The sequence below is a fragment of the Erpetoichthys calabaricus genome, chromosome 1 (genome assembly GCF_900747795.2).
Source record: "Erpetoichthys calabaricus chromosome 1, fErpCal1.3, whole genome shotgun sequence".
NCBI classification, from domain to species: domain Eukaryota; kingdom Metazoa; phylum Chordata; class Cladistia; order Polypteriformes; family Polypteridae; genus Erpetoichthys; species Erpetoichthys calabaricus.
Genome location: NC_041394.2, coordinates 279,184,957 through 279,206,169, shown reverse-complemented (window position 1 = coordinate 279,206,169; position 21,213 = coordinate 279,184,957). Strand labels below are relative to the sequence as shown.

The 21,213-nt window shown below is 42.7% G+C and overlaps 2 protein-coding genes across 4 annotated transcripts in view; one reads left to right on the top strand and one right to left on the bottom strand.

Moving 5' to 3' along the window:
* Positions 1–21,213, bottom strand: part of itpr2 (inositol 1,4,5-trisphosphate receptor, type 2) — a 1,448,083-nt gene that overhangs the window by 628,378 nt on the left and 798,492 nt on the right. The gene's annotated exons all lie outside the window — the stretch shown is intronic.
* The window catches only part of rassf8b (Ras association domain family member 8b), a 214,274-nt gene that overhangs the window by 183,396 nt on the left and 9,665 nt on the right, over positions 1–21,213 (top strand). For all 3 annotated transcript variants that reach the window (XM_051930111.1, XM_028815553.2, XM_028815561.2), the window contains exon 3: positions 1,107–2,005. In XM_051930111.1, the coding sequence (XP_051786071.1) occupies positions 1,107–2,005 (899 nt within the window). The remainder of the gene's footprint in view (positions 1–1,106; positions 2,006–21,213) is intronic.

The window sequence follows — 21,213 nt, the reverse complement described above, 5'->3', positions numbered from 1 at the left end:
ATCCAACCTGACAGAACTGGAGAGGATCTGCAAGGAGGAATGGCAGAGGATCCCCAAATCCAGGTGTGAAAAACTTGTTGCATCTTTCCCAAGAAGACTCATGGCTGTATTAGCTCAAAAGGGTGCTTCTACTAAATACTGAGCAAAGGGTCTGAATACTTAGGACCATGTGATATTTCAGTTTTTCTTTTTTAATAAATCTGCAACAATTTCAAAAATTCTTTTTTTTGTCTGTCAATATGGGGTGCTGTATGTACATTAATAAGGGAAAAAATTAATTTAAATGATTTTAGCAAATGGCTGCAATATGACAAAGAGTGAAAAATTGAAGGGGGTCTGAATACTTTCCGTACCCACTGTATATTTACATACAGTTCGTACGGTCTGGAACGGATTAATTGTATTTACATACAATCCTATGGGGGAAATTGCTTCGGTTCACGACCAAATTGGTTTACGACCAGAGTTTTGGAACGAATTATGGTCGTGAACCGAGGTTCCACTGTATTTGAAAAATGTTCAATGTAAATTTTGGCATATCATATGAATGGATCTATATTCCCATTTTAACGGAGTTATTGTAAAATTACATGGGCACTCTTTTTAATACAGCATTTTTCAAATTATTTGTAACTATACTTTTTTGTCAAACATTCTAAATGTATAGCACAATTCCCAGTTTAGTAAAAATGCAGGCCACTCTTTGTAATATATTATTTCATCACCATGTTACACATACAGTTTGTTTTTTTGCAAAATGCAGCTTAATATTTGTAAATTGGAACATAGCAAATAGCTATGGTGAAAAACACTTAAAGTTAACGTAACTTCCAAAATAAATAACTGTAAAATCCACATCTACTTAATTTCTGTTTAATTTAGGATATTTTTCTGTTAAAATATAATTTAGTTGCACTTAACAAAATTGTTCACTTCATGCTGCACATTCATTAAAGCCCTTTTTAAACTCACATTTTGCATTTCCAGTTTACTTGCTGTTCTTTTCACTAATGTTTTACCCTTTCAGACACTTTATTAGACTTTTTGCTAATTACAGAATCAGTAAATAGTTTTTTTCATAATTTTTTGTTTATTTCTGCTAACAGGTCGTACAGGAAGATACACACTGATAGAGAAATGGAGAGATACAGAGAGACATTTAGCACCACATGAAAATCCAATCATGTCTCTCAATAAATGGGGTCAATATGCCAGTGATGTGCAGCTTATTCTGAAGAGAACTGGACCCTCACTTAGTGAGAGGCCAACATCCGATTCCATGGCCCGCATACCAGAAAGGACCTTGTATAGGCAAAGTTTGCCTCCTTTAGCTAAGCTCAGGCCTCAGATGGACAAGTCATTAAAGCGGAAAGAACCCAAGAGGAAATCCTTAACTTTTACTGGTGGTGCCAAAGGACTGATGGATATATTTGGCAAAAGTAAAGAGACAGAAGTGAGGCAAAGGATATTAAACAATAATTCATCTAAAACTACCACAGAAGAGCTGGTCAAGCTGGTCCAGCTGCAAAAAGACAAACTACATTCCTTGGAAAGACAGCTAGAGTGCCATGAGGCAGAACTGAGGTCTTGGGCAGAAAGACACAGCAACGGACTAGAGGAGGAAATAATGAGACTAGAGCAGAGGATCAAGAAGAGTGAGATAGAAATTGAAGAGGAGGAATTCTGGGAAAATGAACTGCAAATTGAACAGGAGAATGAAAAACAATTGAAAGAGCAGTTTCAAGAAATGAGGCAACGAGTCCAAGAGTGTGAAGATAAACTCAGGGAATATATGACAAAGATCCACAGTATGGAAGCAGGCATTGACGCAGAGAAACTTCAGCAGGAGTTTCAGGAGACACAGCAAATCAATGAAGAGGACCTGAAGGCCAAGATCATCAAGGTCAAAGGGGAGCTGGATCTGCATGGTCAGCAGACGGCTAGGCTAGAGAACAGCTGCCGAGCTGTTGAGCGATCTTTGGGACAGGCCACTAAGAAATTACAGGTAATTGTTTATTTGAAGTTTTGAAATGAGACTGTGTCCATCCATTTTCTTAACATTCTTTTTCTAGTACTGGACTACATTACAAACCACAACAATAAAGCAAAACTGTAACCTTAGGAAGGATGATTCCATTAATATGAGAAGAATGTGCAAACTCTCTAAAGAGGTTAAATTCTGCTAAGTAATCAGAGCAGAGAGCAAACGCCTCAAGATAGCATATTGGTCTGCTGTACTGTGGTGTCAGCCAAAATACCTGCAGTTAATGGTGGAAAAACATATTGAATGATCAACTGTCTCAGTTTTATATTGGCATGATAGAATAATATATATTCAATCGTGGAAAAAGCTGATGAAAGCTCTTCCAGGAATGAGACTAATGAGAGTTGATATTTCTGCTTGTAGCGATATATATTGTGCTCTGTTCTGCTTTTTACAATTCATTATTAATAGTTTTTTGAACTATAAACACATAACAGACGTTTGGACCAGAGCAGGCCGTTCAGCCCAAATCAGTATTTCAGTGTCTATTTCACCAACTATTTCAAAAATCATTAAGTTGGCATTTGAAAGTCTTCAATGTATTAATATCTATAAAACCATTATTACATGTATTGACATTGTCAATATGAAGAAATAGTTTCTAACATGAGTGTAAAATTTACTGTGAAAATATGTAGTTTCCACCTGTCACCTTTAGTCTAACTCATCAGAAGTAACAGCTACCATCTACCGCCAGTTCTCTTCCCTAGATGTGCTGAAATATCTTGTAAGCTGAACACAGTATTCCAACTGAGGCCTCCCTAGTGTGTTATAAAGCTTAAGCGTAATCTCTCCTAATTTGTACTGCGTAAAACAAACATCTTTTGAGCCTTCTTAATCTCTTCAGTACTCTGTCTGGTTGTGGACAGTGGGGAGTTCAGCATGACTCCTAAGTCGTCTTCATTTGGACAATGTTTTAATAGCATGTCACTGGTTATAATTAAATCTCATGTTTGAAGGATAATTTATTCAGGGACATTACACTCTACCCACCAATTTCTATGTCTCATACTTGTTTTGAGCAATTAAAAGTGTTATATTTCTCTGCTAATCAATTTTGGAAATGCAATTATTCCTTAACAGCAGCACCAGGCTAATGGCATGAACCAGCCCTGGACAAGGACCCAGTCAATCACTTTAAGTAAATAGTAGTGGGCCTCAAGTCCGTTTTGCTAATATTACAAAGCACAAAAGACAATAATGGAACTGCTACTATGTTAAAGGTTATTCATAGCACAGTTTAAAATATGTAAATCAAATGCTAATATTAAGAAATTTATATCATTCTTATTAAGGATATTTATAAAATAAAGGTGATCTGGAGCATAGATGTTGTCTTTGCACACACACAAGATTGTGGAGGCAACCTTGGAAGTGATGTTGCTGTACCAATACGTGTCATTTTTTCCCTCCCGATTACAAATTTCCCACCACACTTAAATGGTCCCATTCCTCAGATGAAATGTAAAATTCAAGATTTCAACAATTTGTATCCTGTCTCCACTGCATTCATGTGTAGGTTTCTTCTTCCATATTATTCAATTCATTGCCTGATTTGTAATGAAGGAATACATAGAAGAATGGCTGCCATGTGAAAAAAGGTCTTGGCTTATCTTGTGTTGTTAGCTAAAGAAAGCTGTCATGGTTTTGCAGTTTGTTTGTTTTTTTTAATCCTACAAAGCAATTTAATTCCTTTAAGTATCTTTAATAATAAATTAACCTGAGGTACTTAAGTCAACTTAATCCAAACATTATAAGTTTCCCTACACAAAAGAAAACCTTGAATATTGGCACTGGGAGCCCCTTTCCCAGGTATGACAGTGCTCACCCAGGAAATGTGGCGATGTCAGTGACATGTGCACACCCTCCCCTCAGGTTGAGAGCCCAGTACAGTGTGGCACACAGGGAGAGTGAGGACATGTTTGCTGTTTGTTAAATAATTGAATTTCTGTGCACAGTGCTGTGGCTTAACAGGCAGGTGTGCTCTAATCTCCATAGAACTGTCCTGTCAGAACTTGTTTCACATTGAAAGTGGCATGGAACTGGAATGCTTCAGTCAGCACAAGGCCACAAGGTTTGTTTTTGTAGGTATTAAAGGTTCAAAATAAGCTGGGTTTAACTGTTTCCAAGTGCTGTTGAGGACTAGTTTTTACACACTTTTCTTTTAGGGATATCATTTATGACATTTCTTATTATGCATTTTATGTTACAAGGTAGTTTTCAGCAACAGTGATCCTGTTCCCCCTGACCCCACTCACAGTAATCATATTTTTTAATAACTATAATACATATTCTCCAATGAACAATGGTGATGCATCGATCTAGAACAGAGCTACCTTTTAAAATTGCCACAAATCAGACGGTGAACTCTGTAAATATTTACTGCAATTTCTAACAAACCTAAAGATAACATTGCCACATCCTACTATTGTCGGGTGCTTTCTTGATCTTTTAAAGGTGACTGAAAACGAAAAGCATCAGTACAGTATTTGCTAATGTTTTCCTCATAAGATCATCTTTTTAAAAAGGAGAAACCAGCACATGACCCACATAGCTCATTGAAAAGTTAAAGCAATTTGCTTCACTGTTTGTTTCACTTGTTTAAATTTTAAAACCTCTGCAGCACCTTTCCATTTGCAAAATGTCAAAGTTGGCAGATTGTGGGACAAACCGCTCAGACCGTTGTTATGCTGTCTGCCAAGTGTGACTATAAATAATGGAGTATGCCTAATGAAATGCAGTGCCTCAGCCAGGACTGGCTACAGTCAGGATAGGGTGGGGTATTAGATAACTGTTCACTGAACTTGTGACCTTTGTTAAGTGTTCTAGAATACTTACAGAATACAATACTTCATTCAATGAATTATTTTTGTTAATTTGACTCATTCTGAAATGGCCTTGGATCTCCACAGCTGCTGCTTTATATTGTACACTTTGCAATCGCCTAGTTAATCTTTATTTTATGTTGTGGCCTTCATGTGAACGGCATCCCAAAGTACTTTACGTTATGGTGGGGGACCCAGTCAGAACTGGAATTGCACGTGGGGTGAGCTGATATGAGACCAGGCCTTAACAGTGCTCTGAAAATGCATATGTCAATAGTTAACACAACCTGCCTTGTCAAAATAATAATATGGACACCACCAGAAGGCACAATAACTTTTGTGTTTATGTATTAGCAGTTCAACAGGCAGGAGCCCAGTAATCGTTTTGAAACAAAAGCTAAGGTAGCAACATCTCCTAACCACTAGAGGGCACTCAGTCTTAGAACAAAAAGTATGGAGCCATACTGTCCCTCTGACAGAACAGGCAGGTCGGGTGTCACGATAGAGGCCTGGCTTGTTAGGTCATAAAGAGACTAGGGACACCAAGAACCCTAAGAGGTAGCTTTAGCCTAGGGTCCCTGGAGCATACTGTATGTAGTGCCGCACACAGACCCAAGAAAAGTCTTTAGACTAATCTGGGCTCATGGGCTGAATACAGACTGCTAGCCAGTGTTAACAGGCCCTTGCAGTTCAAAAATCAGTTAGTCAATGTTCACCATATTACACTGCTTGCCCTTATACACCATATGAATGCTGCATCAGCTTAATTTAGTAGTTAGTGTGCGTTCGTTATACTTTGAGGGAACAAGATGAATAACCAGAAAGTTGTTGTCAATGAAACATGCAGAGAGCTCAATAAAAAGTGCACTTCATAATACTTTCACATAAGTAGGAATAAAAATATATGATTAATGTGTAGAAAAAGTGATGCAGTTCTCATATTAGTTTATAGTTCAACTAAGTGCATTTCCCCTTCTACTCTCCATAAAGCCCGTACATTACACAGGCCAGCTACCTGCTTGAATATAAAATTGCTAAACAAAGCAAGCTATTTTCTGAAAGGGGAGTTTTTAAGAGTGTACAAAAAGAACTCTACATGTGCAAATTTGAAAAAATAAGTTTATCACACGGAACAGTTACCTAAAGGGGTGAGGTAATCAGTAGTGTTGTCTAGCGAAATTCACCAAAGTGTTTTTTTTTAGCAGTGTTTGCCAGTAACATCATTTACTGAATATTTCCTTGGAAATTCTCCATGCGGCCAGATTAAACATTTCTTTCTAAGCTCCCCATTATGGTTTGCAAGGCCAGCTTGCTATCACAGAGCTATGGCAGCCAGGCAGAGAACTTTTACGCATGTGTACTATAAGACTGTTGCCGATATCCTTCACACATGAATGATGTTACGAGCTGATCAGTACTCCTGCTGGATTTAAATTGCAGTATTTTCTTTGGAGTGGTACATTAACTCATAATAATGAGAATATTAATAATGCCATTGGGTATACAACACTGATCCCTGTGCACTGGCAGCACAGCACCACATGGCTAATTAGTCATTTTCTAACCTGTTTAGTCCTGAATAAGGTAATAGATGGTGCCATAGCCTATCCCAGCTAACATAGGGCACAAGGCAGGAACAAGCCCTGAACAGTGTGCCAGTCCATAGCAGGGTAAACACACACCTACATCCCAGCCACGTATTAGGGACAATTTAGCATCACCAGCCCATCTAACCTGCATGTCTTTGGACTGTGGAAGAAAACTGGAGCACCTGGAGGGAACCCACACAGACCTGGGAAGAACATGCAAACTCCACAAAAGCAGGACCCAGGACACAAACCCAGGTCTCCTTACTGCGAGTCAGCTGTGCTGCCACAGCATCACAGTGCTGCCCATGCATGGATAATTAGCCATGTGCCACATCCCATAGCCAAATCAAGCCGTAAAAGAGCTTGACTCCATGTGAAATACTAAAAATAAAACATTTACTACTATTTACAAGGTGTTTATTCTTGTTAGAAAGCATTTGCACAGATACGTTGGAAACAAAAAAGACATTCTAGACACACAGTGAAGTAGTTAGCACTGCTGCCCCATAGCTCAGATCACATTTTTGGTCACAATAATTAGTCCAGCATAATTGGGAGATGCCTCAGTAGCCCTCAGGGATGCACCATTATAAGCCACTCAAAACAAGTTCAGTCTCTCCTTACTAATCGCCTTCCATGCATTTTGCTGAGTTCTGTGAAGTTCCTAAACATTTCCATGATTTCACCAAACTCCCGGCCAAGCAAGCTCTGCAGGGTTCACTCACCGCTAGTAATCAGTGAAGACTTGGCTGGTGAGTAAGGAAAGAAAACGGAAACCTTCAAGTTTCAGTGCATAGTGTTGGATGAAAGTACAGATCCAAAGGACACTGTACAGTTTCCATTTTTTGTTGGGAATTAATAACAGATTTGAAATTACAAAGGAGCTTTTATCAATGAAGTATACTAAAGGAACAGCAAAGTTGTATAAAATGGTGTGTCATTGTTTTGTCTAAATGAAGCAACTGTGACTCAAATTACAAAAAGATCCAGTGATGGAAGTAATGCAGCAATCCTCCCTGGGCAAAATCATGAAACCTGTGAACTTTGCAAGTGCAAGAGGACTTAATCATAATCAGTTCATTTAGTTTCTTGAAAATGCTGGCACAGATTGTGGTGATTCACTGGATCATTCTTTTTTTTCTGTTAACTTTGCACTAATAACCCTATGTTGGATTTTAAACTTACTGTAAATAGGGTGCAAGCTAACTGTAAAAATAGCATGAAGTGTTGCCCACTATACAGTTTTTTTAAAGTTTTATGTCAAAAAAGCTTGCCCAGCCCTGTTTTAAACCATGGTGAGAAGAGACCCCAGAGGAGGTTTAAAGCCACCTCCAGGTCAGAGGTCCAGCAAACAAGTATACAGTGCATCCGGAAAGTATTCACAGCACATCACTTTTTCAACATTTTGTTATGTTACAGCCTTATTCCAAAATGGATTAAATTCATTTTTTTCCTCAGAATTATACACACCCATCTATCCATCCATCCATCCAGCCTCTTCTGCTTATCCGAGGTCGGGTCGCGGGGGCAGCAGCTTGAGCAGAGATATCCAGACTTCCCTCTCCCCGACCACTTCTTCTAGCTCTTCCGGGAGAATCCCGAGGCGTTCCCAGGCCAGCCGGGAGACATAGTCCCTCCAGCGTGTCCTGGGTCTTCCCCTGGGCCTCCTCCCGGTTGGACGTGCCCGGAACACCTCACCAGGGAGGCGTCCAGGAGGCATCCTGATCAAATGCCTGATCCACCTCATGTGACTCCTCTCGATGCGGAGGAGCAGCGGCTCTACTCTGAGCCCCTCCCGGATGACTGAGCTTCTCACCCTATCTTTAAGGGAGAGCCCAGACACCCTGCGGAGGAAACTCATTTCAGCCGCTTGTATTCGCGATCTCGTTCTTTCGGTCACTACCCATAGCTCATGACCATAGGTGAGGGTAGGAACATAGATCGACTGGTAAATTGAGAGCTTTGCCTTATGGCTCAGCTCCTTTTTCACCACGACAGACCTATGCAGAGCCCGCATCACTGCGGACCCCGCACCGATCCGCCTGTCGATCTCACGCTCCATTCTTCCTTCACTCGTGAACAAGATCCCAAGATACTTGAACTCCTCCACTTGAGGCAGGATCTCTCTCCCAACCCTGAGAGGGCACTCCACCCTTTTCCGGCTGAGGACCATGGTCTCAGATTTGGAGGTGCTGATTCCCATCCCATCCGCTTCACACTCAGCTGCGAACCGATCCAGAGAGAGCTGAAGATCACGGCCTGATGAAGCAAACAGGACAACATCATCTGCAAAAAGCAGTGACCCAATCCTGAGTCCACCAAACCGGACCCCCTCAACACCCTGGTTGCGCCTAGAAATTCTGTCCATAAAAGTTATGAACAGAATCGGTGACCAAGGGCAGCCCTGGCGGAGTCCAACTCTCACTGGAAACGGGTTCGACTTACTGCCGGCAATGCGGACCAAGCTCTGACACCGGTTGTACAAGGACCGAACAGCCCTTATCAGGGGGTCCGGTACCCCATACTCCCGGAGCACCCCCTACAGGATTCCCTGAGGGACACAGTCGTACGCCTTTTCCAAGTCCACAAAACACATGTAGACTGGTTGGGCGAAATCCCATGCACCCTCCAGGACTCTGTTAAGGGTGTAGAGCTGGTCCACTGTTCCGCGACCAGGACGAAAACTACACTGTTCCTCCTGAATCTGAGGTTCGACTATCCGACGGACCCTCCTCTCCAGAACCCCCAAATAGACTTTTCCAGGGAGGCTGAGGAGTGTGAACCTTCTGTAGTTGGAACACACCCTCCGGTCCCCCTTCTTAAAGAGGTGGACCACCACCCTGGTCTGCCAATCCAGAGGCACTGTCCCTGATGTCCATGCGATGTTGCAGAGACGTGTCAACCAAGACAGTCCTACAACATCCAGAGCCTTGAGGAACTCCTGGCGTATCTCATCCACCCCCGTGGCCCTGCCACCAAGGAGTTTTTTGACCACCTCGGTGACCTCAGTCCCAGAGATGAGGGAGCCCACCTCCGTGTCCCCAGGCTCTGCTTCCTCATTGGAAGGCATGTTAGTGGGATTGAGGAGGTCTTCGAAGTACTCCACCCACCGACCCACAACGTCCCGAGTCAAGGTCAGTGTTGACACTGCACTGCTTCCCCCTCCTGAGACGCCGGACGGTGGACCAGAATCTCCTCGAAGCCGTCCGAAAGTCGTTCTCCATGGCCTCCCCAAACTCCTCCCATGCCCGAGTTTTTGCCTCAGCAACCACCGAAGCCGCATTCCGCTTGGCCTGCCGGTACCTATTAGCTGCCTCCAGAGTCCCACAGGACAAAAGTGACCAGTAGGACTCCTTCTTCAGCTTGACAACATCCCTCACTGCCGGTGTCCACCAACGGGTTCGGGGATTGCCGCCACAACAGGCACCGACCACCTTATGGCCACAGCTCCGGTCAACCGCCTCAATAATAGAGGCACGGAACATGGCCCATTCGGACTCAATGTCCCCCACCTCCCTCAGGACGTGGTTGAAGTTCTGCCGGAGGTGGGAGTTGAAGCTTCTTCTGACAGGGGGCTCTGCCAGATGTTCCCAGCAGACCCTCACAACACGTTTGGGCCTACCAGGCCTGACCGGCATCCTCCCCCACCATCGAAGCCAACTCACCACCAGGTGGTGATCAGTTGACAGCTCCGCCCCTCTCTTCACCCGAGTGTCCAAGACATGTGGCCGCAAGTCCGACGACACAACCACAAAGTCGATCATTGAACTGAGGCCTAGGGTGTCCTTGTGCCAAATGCACATATGAACACCCCTATGCTTGAACATGGTGTTTGTTATGGACAATCCGTGATGAGCACAGAAGTCCAATAACAAAATACCACTCGGGTTCAGATCGGGGGGGCCATTCCTCCCAATCACGCCCTTCCAGGTCTCACTGTCATTGCCCACGTGAGCATTGAAGTCTCCCAGCAGTACGAGGGAGTCCCCAGAAGGTATGCCCTGTAGCACCCCCTCCAGGGACTCCAAAAAGGGTGGGTACTCCGAACTGCTGTTCGGTGCACACGCACAAACAACAGTTAGGACCCGTCCCCCCACCCGAAGGCGGAGGGAGGCTACCCTCTCGTCCACCAGGGTAAACCCCAAAGTACAGGGCTCAAAGTCGGAGGGCAATAAGTATGCCCACACCCGCTCGGCGCCTCTCACCGGGGGCAACTCCAGAGTGGTACAGAGTCCAGCCCCTCTCAAGGAGATTGGTTCCGGAGTCCAAGCTGTGCGTCAAGGTGAGCCCGACTATATCTAGCCGGAAACTCTCAACCTCACGCACAAGCTCAGGCTCCTTCCCCTTCAGAGAGGTGACATTCCACGTCCCAAGAGCCAGCTTCTGTAGCCGAGGATCAGACCGCCAAGATCTCCGCCTTCAGCCACCACCCAACTCACACTGCACCCAACCTCCTTGGCCCCTGCCATAGATGGTGAGCCCATGGGAAGGGGGACCCACGTTGCCTCTTCGGGCTGTGTCCGGCCGAGCCCCATGGGTGCAAGCCCGGCCACCAGGCGCTCGCCATCGAGCCCCACCTCCAGGCCTGGCTCCAGAGGGGGGCCCCGGTGACCCGCATCCAGGCAAGGGAAAACGTTGTCCAGAGTTTTTATTTATCATAGGAGGTTGTGTTGAACCGCACTTTGTCTCATCCCTCACCTAGGATAAGTTTGCCTTGGGTGGCCCTACCAGAGGCATAAAGCCCCAGACAACAGGGCTCCTAGGATCATTGGGACACGCAAACCCCTCCACCACAAAACCCCATAATGACAACGTGACAAAAGTTTACTTGAGGTTTTTGAAAATTTATTAAAAATAAAAAAACTGAGAAATCACATGTACATAAGTATTCACAGCCTTTGCTCAATACTTTGTCGATGCACCTTTGGCAGCAATTACAGCCTCAAGTCTTTGTGAATATGATGCCACAAGCTTGGCACACCTATCCTTGGCCAGTTTCGCCCATTCCTCTTTGCAGCACCTCTCAAGCTCCATCAGGTTGGATGGCATGTGTCGGTGCACAGCCATTTTAAGATCTCTCCAGAGATGTTCAATCGGATTAAAGTCTGGGCTCTGGCTGGGCCACTCAAGGACATTCACAGAGTTGTCCTGAAGCCACTCCTTTGACATCTTGGCAGTGTGCTTAGGGTCGTTGTCCTGCTGAAAGATGAACCGTCGCCCCAGTCTGAGGTCAAGAGCGTTCTGGAGCAGGTTTTCATCCAGGATGTCACTGTACGTTGCTGCAGTCATCTTTCCCTTTATCCTGACTAGTCTCCCAGTTCCTGCCGCTGAAAAACTTCTCCACAGCATGATGCTGCCACCACCACGCTTCACTGTAGGGATGGTATTGGCCTGGTGATGAGCGGTGCCTGGTTTCCTCCAAACGTGACGCCTGGCATTCATATCAGAGTTCAATCTTTGTCTCATCAGACCAGAGAATTTTCTTTCTCATGGTCTGAGAGTCCTTCAGGTGCCTTTTGGCAAACTCCAGGCGGGCTGCCATGTGCCTTTTACTAAGGAGTGGCTTCCGTCTGGCCACACTACCATGCAGGCCTGATTGGTGGATTGCTGCAGAGATGGTTGTCCTTCTGGAAGGTTCTCCTCTCTCCACAGAGGACCTCTGGACTAAGGCCCTTCTCCCCCGATTGCTCAGTTTAGATGGCCGGCCAGCTCTAGGAAGAGTCCTGGTGGTTTCGAACTTCTTCCACTTATGGATGATGGAGGCTACTGTGCTCATTGGGACCTTCAAAGCAGCAGAAAGTTTTCTGTAACCTTCCCCAGATTTGTGCCTCGAGACAATCCTGTCTCGGAGGTCTACAGACAATTCCTTTGACTTCATGCTTGGTTTGTGCTCTGACATGAACTGTCAACTGTGGGACCTTATATAGACAGGTGTGTGCCTTTCCAAATCATGTCCAGTCAACTGAATTTCCCACAGGTGGACTCCAATTAAGCTGCAGAAACATCTCGAGGATGATCAGGGGAAACAGGATGCACCTGAGCTCAATTTTGAGCTTCATGGCAAAGGCTGTGAATACTTATGTACATGTGCTTTCTCAATTTTTTTTATTTTTAATAAATTTGCAAAAATCTCAAGTAAACTTTTTTCACATTGTCATTATGGGGTGTTGTGTGTAGAATTCTGAGGAAAAAAATGAATTTAATCCATTTTGGAATAAGGCTGTAACATAACAAAATGTGGAAAAAGTGATGTGCTGTGAATACTTTCCGGATGCACTGTATAGGGAGGGTAATGGTTGACACCAGTTAAACTATTTGGGAGGACTAGAGGCCAGAGTCGGAGACACAGTGGAAAGAAGAGGCAGATGTTGGGTACACAGGCACTAGGGCTTTGTTGTCATGTCCCTGGATAATCTGTTTATGTTTGATGCATTGCTTATTCTTCCCTGTTATTATTTCGTTTATAAAACACTTTTGGTTCATAATACAACTTCTTTGGCTTTATTCTGGCTTTGGTGAATGGTTTAAGGGCACCTTGAATCTTTTATAGTATATATTCTAATAACATATTGTGGTGGAGGAAAGCACTGTAAGTTCCATAAAGAAATGCTAGGGTGCCAACCCAATTATCTATCAACAAAAAGTAAAGAAAGAAGTGCTGCTATGTGCACTAATACAAGAACTCAAAATATCAAATAAGATAGCTGACTGACTAGGCAATTGTTTAGGTCTGTCAGGGTGAAAGGAGCTCAGTCTTGTAGTGTGTTCTGTTGAAGACTGAACACATCCTTCCGGTAGCTGTGGGCTTTAAGGGTGGTGGACTGGAAGGTGTGGAGTCAGTTGCACTCACTGGGCGTGTTCTCTGTACTGTGGAGGAAGCAAACAAGGAGAAGGTTAGCGCCCCCTTTCAACCCAGGGTGGTAGTACCTACCTCATGTGGGCCCAGAAAGTGATCCACAGACACGCATGTGTGACAATATACAAATTTTTCGCCTATCAGTTTGTTCCCATGTTCTCTGTACTGTGTTCTGCCTAAGTAAAACATCTTTAAGAAATCCCATCATTTAATTTCACTTCTAAATTTTCAGTATTTTTAGTGCTTCTAAAGCGACTGGACTGACTACAAAGGTGAAAGTTAGTGATCTTTTGAAAGACTGTAACATGCAGGAGACTCAACACTTTGAATGAGCAAGATATCAAGCAGCAGCAGCAGCACTTAACCGGTGTCTCCCCTCGCGTGAAGTACAGTAGAGCACCCAAATGCACAACACTTTAGTCAACTCCTTTTCTGAAAGTACCTCCTCCTCCAGGATAGCGTCATATCATGACAACAGTATGGATGCTCTGGACGTCGTGCCAGATTATCACAGATTATGCATGTACGTACCACATAGGCCAAACAACATAGCAGCAATTCAGGGACATGGGATGAATAAACCTGGAAGGCACAAAGAGAATATTCAGTTTCTATGTTGTCTTTTTTGATAGTTTTGCTATAAATCTGAAGTTTACATAAATAAGAAAAGTCATATTTGATTTTAGTACTTTAGCCAAAGGTAAGATATTGAAAATGAAGACTGCTGAACACTCCTACTTTAATTGCTACATACTGCTGTCTGGTTCTAATTTACCATATTGTCCGCTAAACAGTGTGAGCCACTATGTAATAACCAAAAAATCTATTTTTGAAGTAAATGAAAGCGAGAAGAGTTATACAATTAATAAATTGCTTACCAATGCAGGCTATTAACTTGAAGAGACACCACTCATTAGTTAGTTCGTCATTGCATTTGTTAGTAGTTAGGTCACTCCTTTTCAGGCAAGCGTTCAATATTGTTAGTCTTTTAATTAAGGAACTGGTGCATAGTTTTCCATGGAAAGTAGTTCTTGCATGGAGCAGACAATTGCAGACTTCAAGCTGTACGCATTTGTACTGTGGTCAAATTGCACTGAAATACACTGTGACTTGAAAGAACAAACAGAGCAAACTGATCTCTGTTTCACTTCATATGATCATGCAGTGTACTGCAGACAAATGAGTGGCATTTGGCAACTCATCCATCAGTTCTGTCCATCCATCCATCCATCCATCCATCCATTTTCAAACCCACTTATCCTGAGCAGGGAAGCTGGAGCTACCCCTGCACCTCATTTTTATGAATTCCTTAACCTGCAGTTGCTCTGTCCTGGGTATGACCTTAATCTTCATCCAGAACTGAAAGCAGGTCTTCCAATTTACAAAGAAAACTGTAGGGGTTTGTGCCAGGTCTGCTACTCCAGTCACAAAAAAACTCACACTGTGCCATTCTATTCAAACTAGTGTCACCCATTGCACAGCAGGACTCGGGTCCTAGCTGGGGTCCTAAGGTGGTTGTGTGGTGGGTTCTTAACATGCTGTATCAGTGTGTGCTCCCAACCTCTCCTCTCCTAATACTTGGTGGCTCGTATGGAGTTCTTGACCCCTTTTAGAAAATCTCACCCCTCTCTACCTCCAGTGTTAAAGCTAACACACTAGATTATCATATACAGTCATCTATATGGGTTTTAGGTTCAGAACTGCATTTATGTGAGCAGCTGTGACCTCAAATGATGGGGAGAAAATGTGCACATACGTGCAAGGAAGACTGCTGTCATAATTAGATAATAAAGAAACATTATGCAAAATGATGGTGTAGCATCTTTCCACCCTGTAATTTAGGGATAACACGTATTCAGACAGTAGCTTGGAGAAGAAAAGCTCAACTCCTAAGTCATGGAAGAGGTGCAATTCAAGTACAAGAAATGAGAGAGCACATAGTTCTCCTTGATAATTAAGGGCATTAAAGGAACACTTTACAAAAGCTTGTTCTCATTCGACTATTGTGCTTTGCTGTTTTAATATTGAAAATTTTAAATACCAGGCAGTGGTGTCTCCCCATAAAGCTTTCAAGCTGCTAAAATTACTGTGCAGTGCCGTAAACCATGTTTGACTAGCAGAGAGGCAAAGGAAAGAACAAACTTTATTGTTTTTATTAAGGAACACATTTAAACATGAAAACTGGAGTGTTTTTTTGTGTTATGGAAATTAATTATAAAACAGATTTTTTTAATGTGTATAATGATGCTTTGCTTTGTCCAAGTGCAGTTCACAAACTCAGTTTATGATGAGAAGCTACACAGCACTCAAGAAAGACTTCAACGGGGCATGTGGAAATTACAAATATTAGTATGGTACTTTACAATGGAGACCCCTGTACGCAGCGCTTGGACAAAAGAGTCACACATTTGAACAGTTTCTCTCTTTTCCCAGCATCTTTATATTGTTAATTTGGGCAGATGTGTCTTGTGACAGGAATGTTCGGCAGCAGTAAAGAGCCTGCTCCCCTGCTCAGTATACAGCAGGGTCCATTTAGTGTGCAGTTGGCAGGGATGTTCCATGTGGAGCAGGTACTGAGGGAACCGTGATGGAACATCCTCTGATATCTTAACATGATGCCGTGTTTGAGCCAGAGCGCATCGAACTCCGTTTACTTTTGTATAGCAGTCTTCACTGAATGCAGGCAGAGAGAGTGTTGTGACAAATTCACAGGAAGAAATTGCTAATTGCATAATGAGTGCGTGTCACAGCTAAAGTAACTTTTCTGTTGATCAATATGAAATGATGTTACTTGGATCGGTTTTGGGCTAACCACATGGGCATTGCTTTGCAAAGGACCATATGCATTTTTGCCCAACATCAGAATCCATATTTTTTACAAAAGCACAGAAGTTTTCCACTCCTCTGTCTTCATGGAGAAGATTCACTAATCCCCATGTTCCTTAAATGTGTTACAGAGCTCATCAAAGCTATCCAGCCATTGTAGATACTTATCTTCTGACATGCCAAAAGTGGACCATACAGGTCTAAGAAGTTATGGGTATGGCCTGCGGTAATTACAACTAGTCAAAACATTACTACTGAACTAAACACAGCCATCAGTAATTCGGGGATATTGATGACAACATGGCTGGACAGTGCAGTTGATCATAACATATCTTATTAAAGTAACACTCAGAAATCACAGAGCAGTTGTTGTTTTTTTCATTTTAAATCCCTCGACTTGTGCACACTAGTACTGTTCAGTGCCTTTTTACTCCTTTAAGGGTCCCATTTCATGTGTTATCAAGTCTTGCGTGATAAACTGCTAGCGCTGGGAGACGTATATCTATTGCTTGGTAAGCAAAGTTGTGGGGAAACTGGACTGTGCTGTATTTTAATTTCAGTGAATTTTAATTCTTTCACTGTCTCCTTAACAATATCTCTGGGGTTGCTGTAGGAGTGCAAAAAATCTTGCAATACTCAGCAGTATAATTACAATGAGTAACCAAATTAGAATGTTTCAGTTTTGCTTTAGGGGCCAAAAATTGTGCAATTTATGTTTTTGGTGAGATTATCATTTCATTAAAATAAGTAAAACGAAAAATGTCTGTTTCCAGCTGAAAAAAACGGGTTCAAGTTGAAGCAAATTTAATACACTAACTCCAAATGGAAAGTCTCAATGGAATATATACATATTCTCAAAACCCATTTAAATCCTGTTCAAGGTCATGGAAAGTCACAGCCTATTCCATCAGTATCAGAGCCAGTAGAAAAAACCACCCTGGGCATGGCTCCAGGCCATTATGGGGCCTACATCAGCACACACGCACATTTGGGTTTGAAATCACCAAACTAACACACATCTTTCATATGTGTATAAAAAAAAAAAAAAAAACTTGAAACACCGAGAAAAATGCATACAGGCAAGAGGAGACTTTAAAGAGAAGCCAAGAGGCCTGCGGTTCAAACCCAGGACATGCAACAGTGTTTCTGTCAATGGGACAGTATGATTTACAAAAACTTTCAGACCCTACTTTTTGCAGTTTAACTTGTCTCCCTGTGCTACATGCAGTAACTGACACATCACCACAGTGAGCTATCGGTTTTCTCATTTCATTTCAAAACACTGGTTTTATAAACACTTGGTAAGTTTTTCCCAGCTGAGCTGCTGAGCCCGAGGCCACAGAGTCCTGTAACCTAAACAAGCCTGTTACACAACTTGGATTTGTCTCGTCACCGGGTCATGTCAATTTAAACTATTGATAATCACAGCCTATGTTACATTTATCGACTATCCAGCTCAGTTGTGCTCGCCCTTTTTCGTGACAGCTAGTGGTGAGGTGCCTGCTGAAGCCAATGCAGGCCAAAGAATTAACAGGTACAGTACTGTGCAAAAGTTTTAGGCAGGTGTGAAAAAATGCTGTAAACAAAGAATGCTTTCAAAAATGGAAGTGTTAATCATTTATTTTCATCAATCAACAAAATGCAGTGAATGAACAAAAGAGAAATCTAAATCAAATCAATATTTGGTGTGACCACCCCTTGCCTTCAAAACAACATCAATTCTTCTAGGTACACTTGCACGCAGTTTTTGAAGGAACTCGGCTGGTAGGTTGTTCCAAACATCTTGGTGAACTAACCACAGATCTTCTGTGGATGTAGGCTTCCTCACATCCTTCTGTCTCTTCATGTAATCCCAGACATACTCGATGATGTTGAGATCAGGGCTCTGTGGGGGCCATACCATCACTTCCAGGACTTCTTGTTCTTCTTTACGCTGAAGATAGTTCTTATTGACTTTGGCTGTATGTTTGGGGTCGTTGTCCTGCTGCAGAATAAATTTGGGGCCAATCATACGCCTCCCTGATGGTATTGCATGATGGATAAGTATCTGCCTGTATTTCTCAGCATTGAGAACACCATTAATCCTGACCAAATCTCCAACTCAATTTGCAGAAATGCAGCCCCAAACATTCAAGGAACCTCCACCATGCTTCACTGTTGCCTGCAGACACTCATTATTGTACCGCTCTCAAGCCCTTTGACGAACAAACTACCTTCTGCTACAGCCAAATATTTCAAATTTTGACTCCTCAATCCAGAGCACCTGCTGCCATTTTTCTGCACCCTAGTTCCTATGTTTTCGTGCATACTTGAGTCGCTTGGCCTTGTTTCCACGTCGGAGGTATGGCTTTTTGACTGCAACTCTTCCATGAAGACCACTTCTGGCCAGACTTCTCCGGACAGTAGATGGGTGTACCTGGGTCCTACTGGTTTCTGCCAGTTCTGAGCTGATGGCACTGCTGGACATCTTTTGATTTCGAAGGGTAATAAGCTTGATGTGTCTTTCATCTGCTGCACTAAGTTTCCTTGGCCGACCACTGCGTCTACGATCCTCAACGTTGCCCATTTCTTTGTGCTTCTTCAAAAGAGCTTGAACAGCACAACTTGAAACCCCAGTCTGCTTTGAAATCTTTGTCTGGGAGAGACCTTGCTGATGCAGTGTAACTACCTTGAGCACAGCAACAAGACACAATCTTGGCATGACATGAAACTGTCTTCCACAACCTCACATTGGTAGCAGAGTTTGGCTGTTCCTCACCCAGTTTTAAGCCTCCTACACAGCTGTTTCTGTTTCAGTTAATGACTGTGTTTCAACCTACGTGTGACATTGATGATCATTAACTCCTGTTTGGTATAACTGGTTGATCATACACCTGATTATAATCCTACAAAATACTGACTTTGTGCAAGTGTACCTGTAAGAATTGATGCTGGTTTGAAGGCAAAAGGTAGTAACACCAAATATTGATTTGATTTAGATTTTTCTTTTGTTCGCTCACTTTGCATTTTGTAAAATTATAACAATAAACAATCATTATTTATATTTCTGAAAGCATTCTTTGTTTACAGCATTTTTTCACACCTGCCTAAAACTTTTGCACAGTACTGTATGTCAAGTTCAGCTGTTATCTCTCTTTTTTTTCCATTCTGCCGTGGTATGAAAAGAACAAGACATCCGACAGACGTGTCTGTTTTGTTTGTTTGTAAGTCCTTGATGCTGCACTTCCAGATGAGCATTCATTGGTTGTCCGCTCTCATGCACACAGAACCTGCCTCACGACTGAAGAACAAATCTGTTAGATTTTAACGTAGCGAGTCACAGACTGGATGAAGGGAATCTCTGGGTATGGCACATTACGTGACGGGCTTCACAGGCGCACGCTGCCCAACAGCCTTGAGTTTGCTAAGATTATGTAAAAGTAAGCCACAACTCTAAAGCGCTGGAGAAGTCGATTGATGCAACGTGCCCTTTAAACGAGGCAGGGGTCTGACTGTCTGTCTGTGCTTCAAATGGAAACTTCTGGCAAAATGCATCTTGTTTTACCTAAAGTTCAAGTGTACACTGACTGAGAGATCACCTAAATCTGATTTAGTGGCATGCTGGACAGAAGGTCCTTCGCAAATTTCTGCACATTTTGAAAGAAGCAACTTTACTGTTCTTCAGCCAGTTCTGTTAGCATCACAGGATCCTGCTATGGTGACAGACTTCAGCTAGCCATGGTCATACATATCAATGCTTTCACACATTTACATTGCATGTTCTGAGATTGTGTTTCAGTTCAATGGTAAAATTTATTTAGGTAACGATGGCAGCCAATTCATTATTTTATTCTCGTAATCAGTTTCTTGTGTTAGAAAAACTCCCCAAGTTTGTGCATGCGTGGGCCCTGCAGTGGAAAGCTGCCCAGTCGTATGCTGCTGGGTGGGCTGTGGCCCTTTGACCTTGGATTGGGTTAAACAGTTTTGGAAGGTTATTTAATGTTGTTCCATTATGTCTTAAATCAGGGGTCGCCAAGTCCAGTCCTGGAGGACCACCGTGGCAGCAGGTTTTCATTCTAACCCTTTTTTTAATGAGTGCCCTGTTTGTGCTGCTAATTAACGTCTTGTGAATTCAGATTAACTGAATTGTTTTTTTAAGATTTGTTCCCCTGAATTTCTTCCCTGTTCCTCTGAATTGCTTCATTTCTTTCCTTAAATGGAACCCAAACAGAAATGAAATGTGAAGTGAGGGAGCCAACAGAAGAACAACTAACTCAGGGCCTCAAACTCCAACCAATTGCTTAATTAGGAGCCGATTCTTATTGTTAATTAAACACCTACTTTAATTTTGTGGCTTTGTTGCTGCTCTGGTGCATTAGCAGACATTTCTGAAATTGTTGATTTTCTCTTTTGTAAGAGCACTGTGAAAATGTTTTGTGGACCTGAGCAGATCAACCTTCCTGAGACCTTCACCTTTCTTTATTTTCAGATATTTTATGATGGACACCAGTTGTTTTGAAGCATTTTGTATCTCATTATTGTTTGGCTGCTAATTAAGGAAAATGAAACAATTATTGAGTCTGAGTCTTCAAGAGCAAGTCAATTAAAATTAATTCAAAAGAAATTAATTAGCAGCAAAAACAGGTCACTAATTAAGAAAAGGGTAAGAATGAAAACCTGCAGACACTGCGGCCATCCAGGACCAGAGTTTGAGACCCCTGTCTTAAATATACTGCAAAGCACCATAAATGCATCACAATTAGAAAATAATCAAATACTACTCCCCTTTTTGTTTACAAAGGTCAAAACTCCAATTGGAGAGCTGCTAGTGAATGCACTGTTATGTCTGAGGCTGAGACAATTCCCAGTGGTTGTCCCAGAGATTTGATTGCGACCAATGTGTGATCGTTTCAAATTCCATAGCCAGTCTTCAGAAAAAGAAGTGTTGAAGAGCCATGGAACTGTTGAAAGGGTGAAAGAGGACTCGTATTAGTGGGTATTGTGAACTACATTTCTAGGGTTCCTGCTCCATGTTGAACACAAGGCCTTACTTTTATTTCCACAAGGTGGCAGCAGAGATGTGGCAAAATTGCG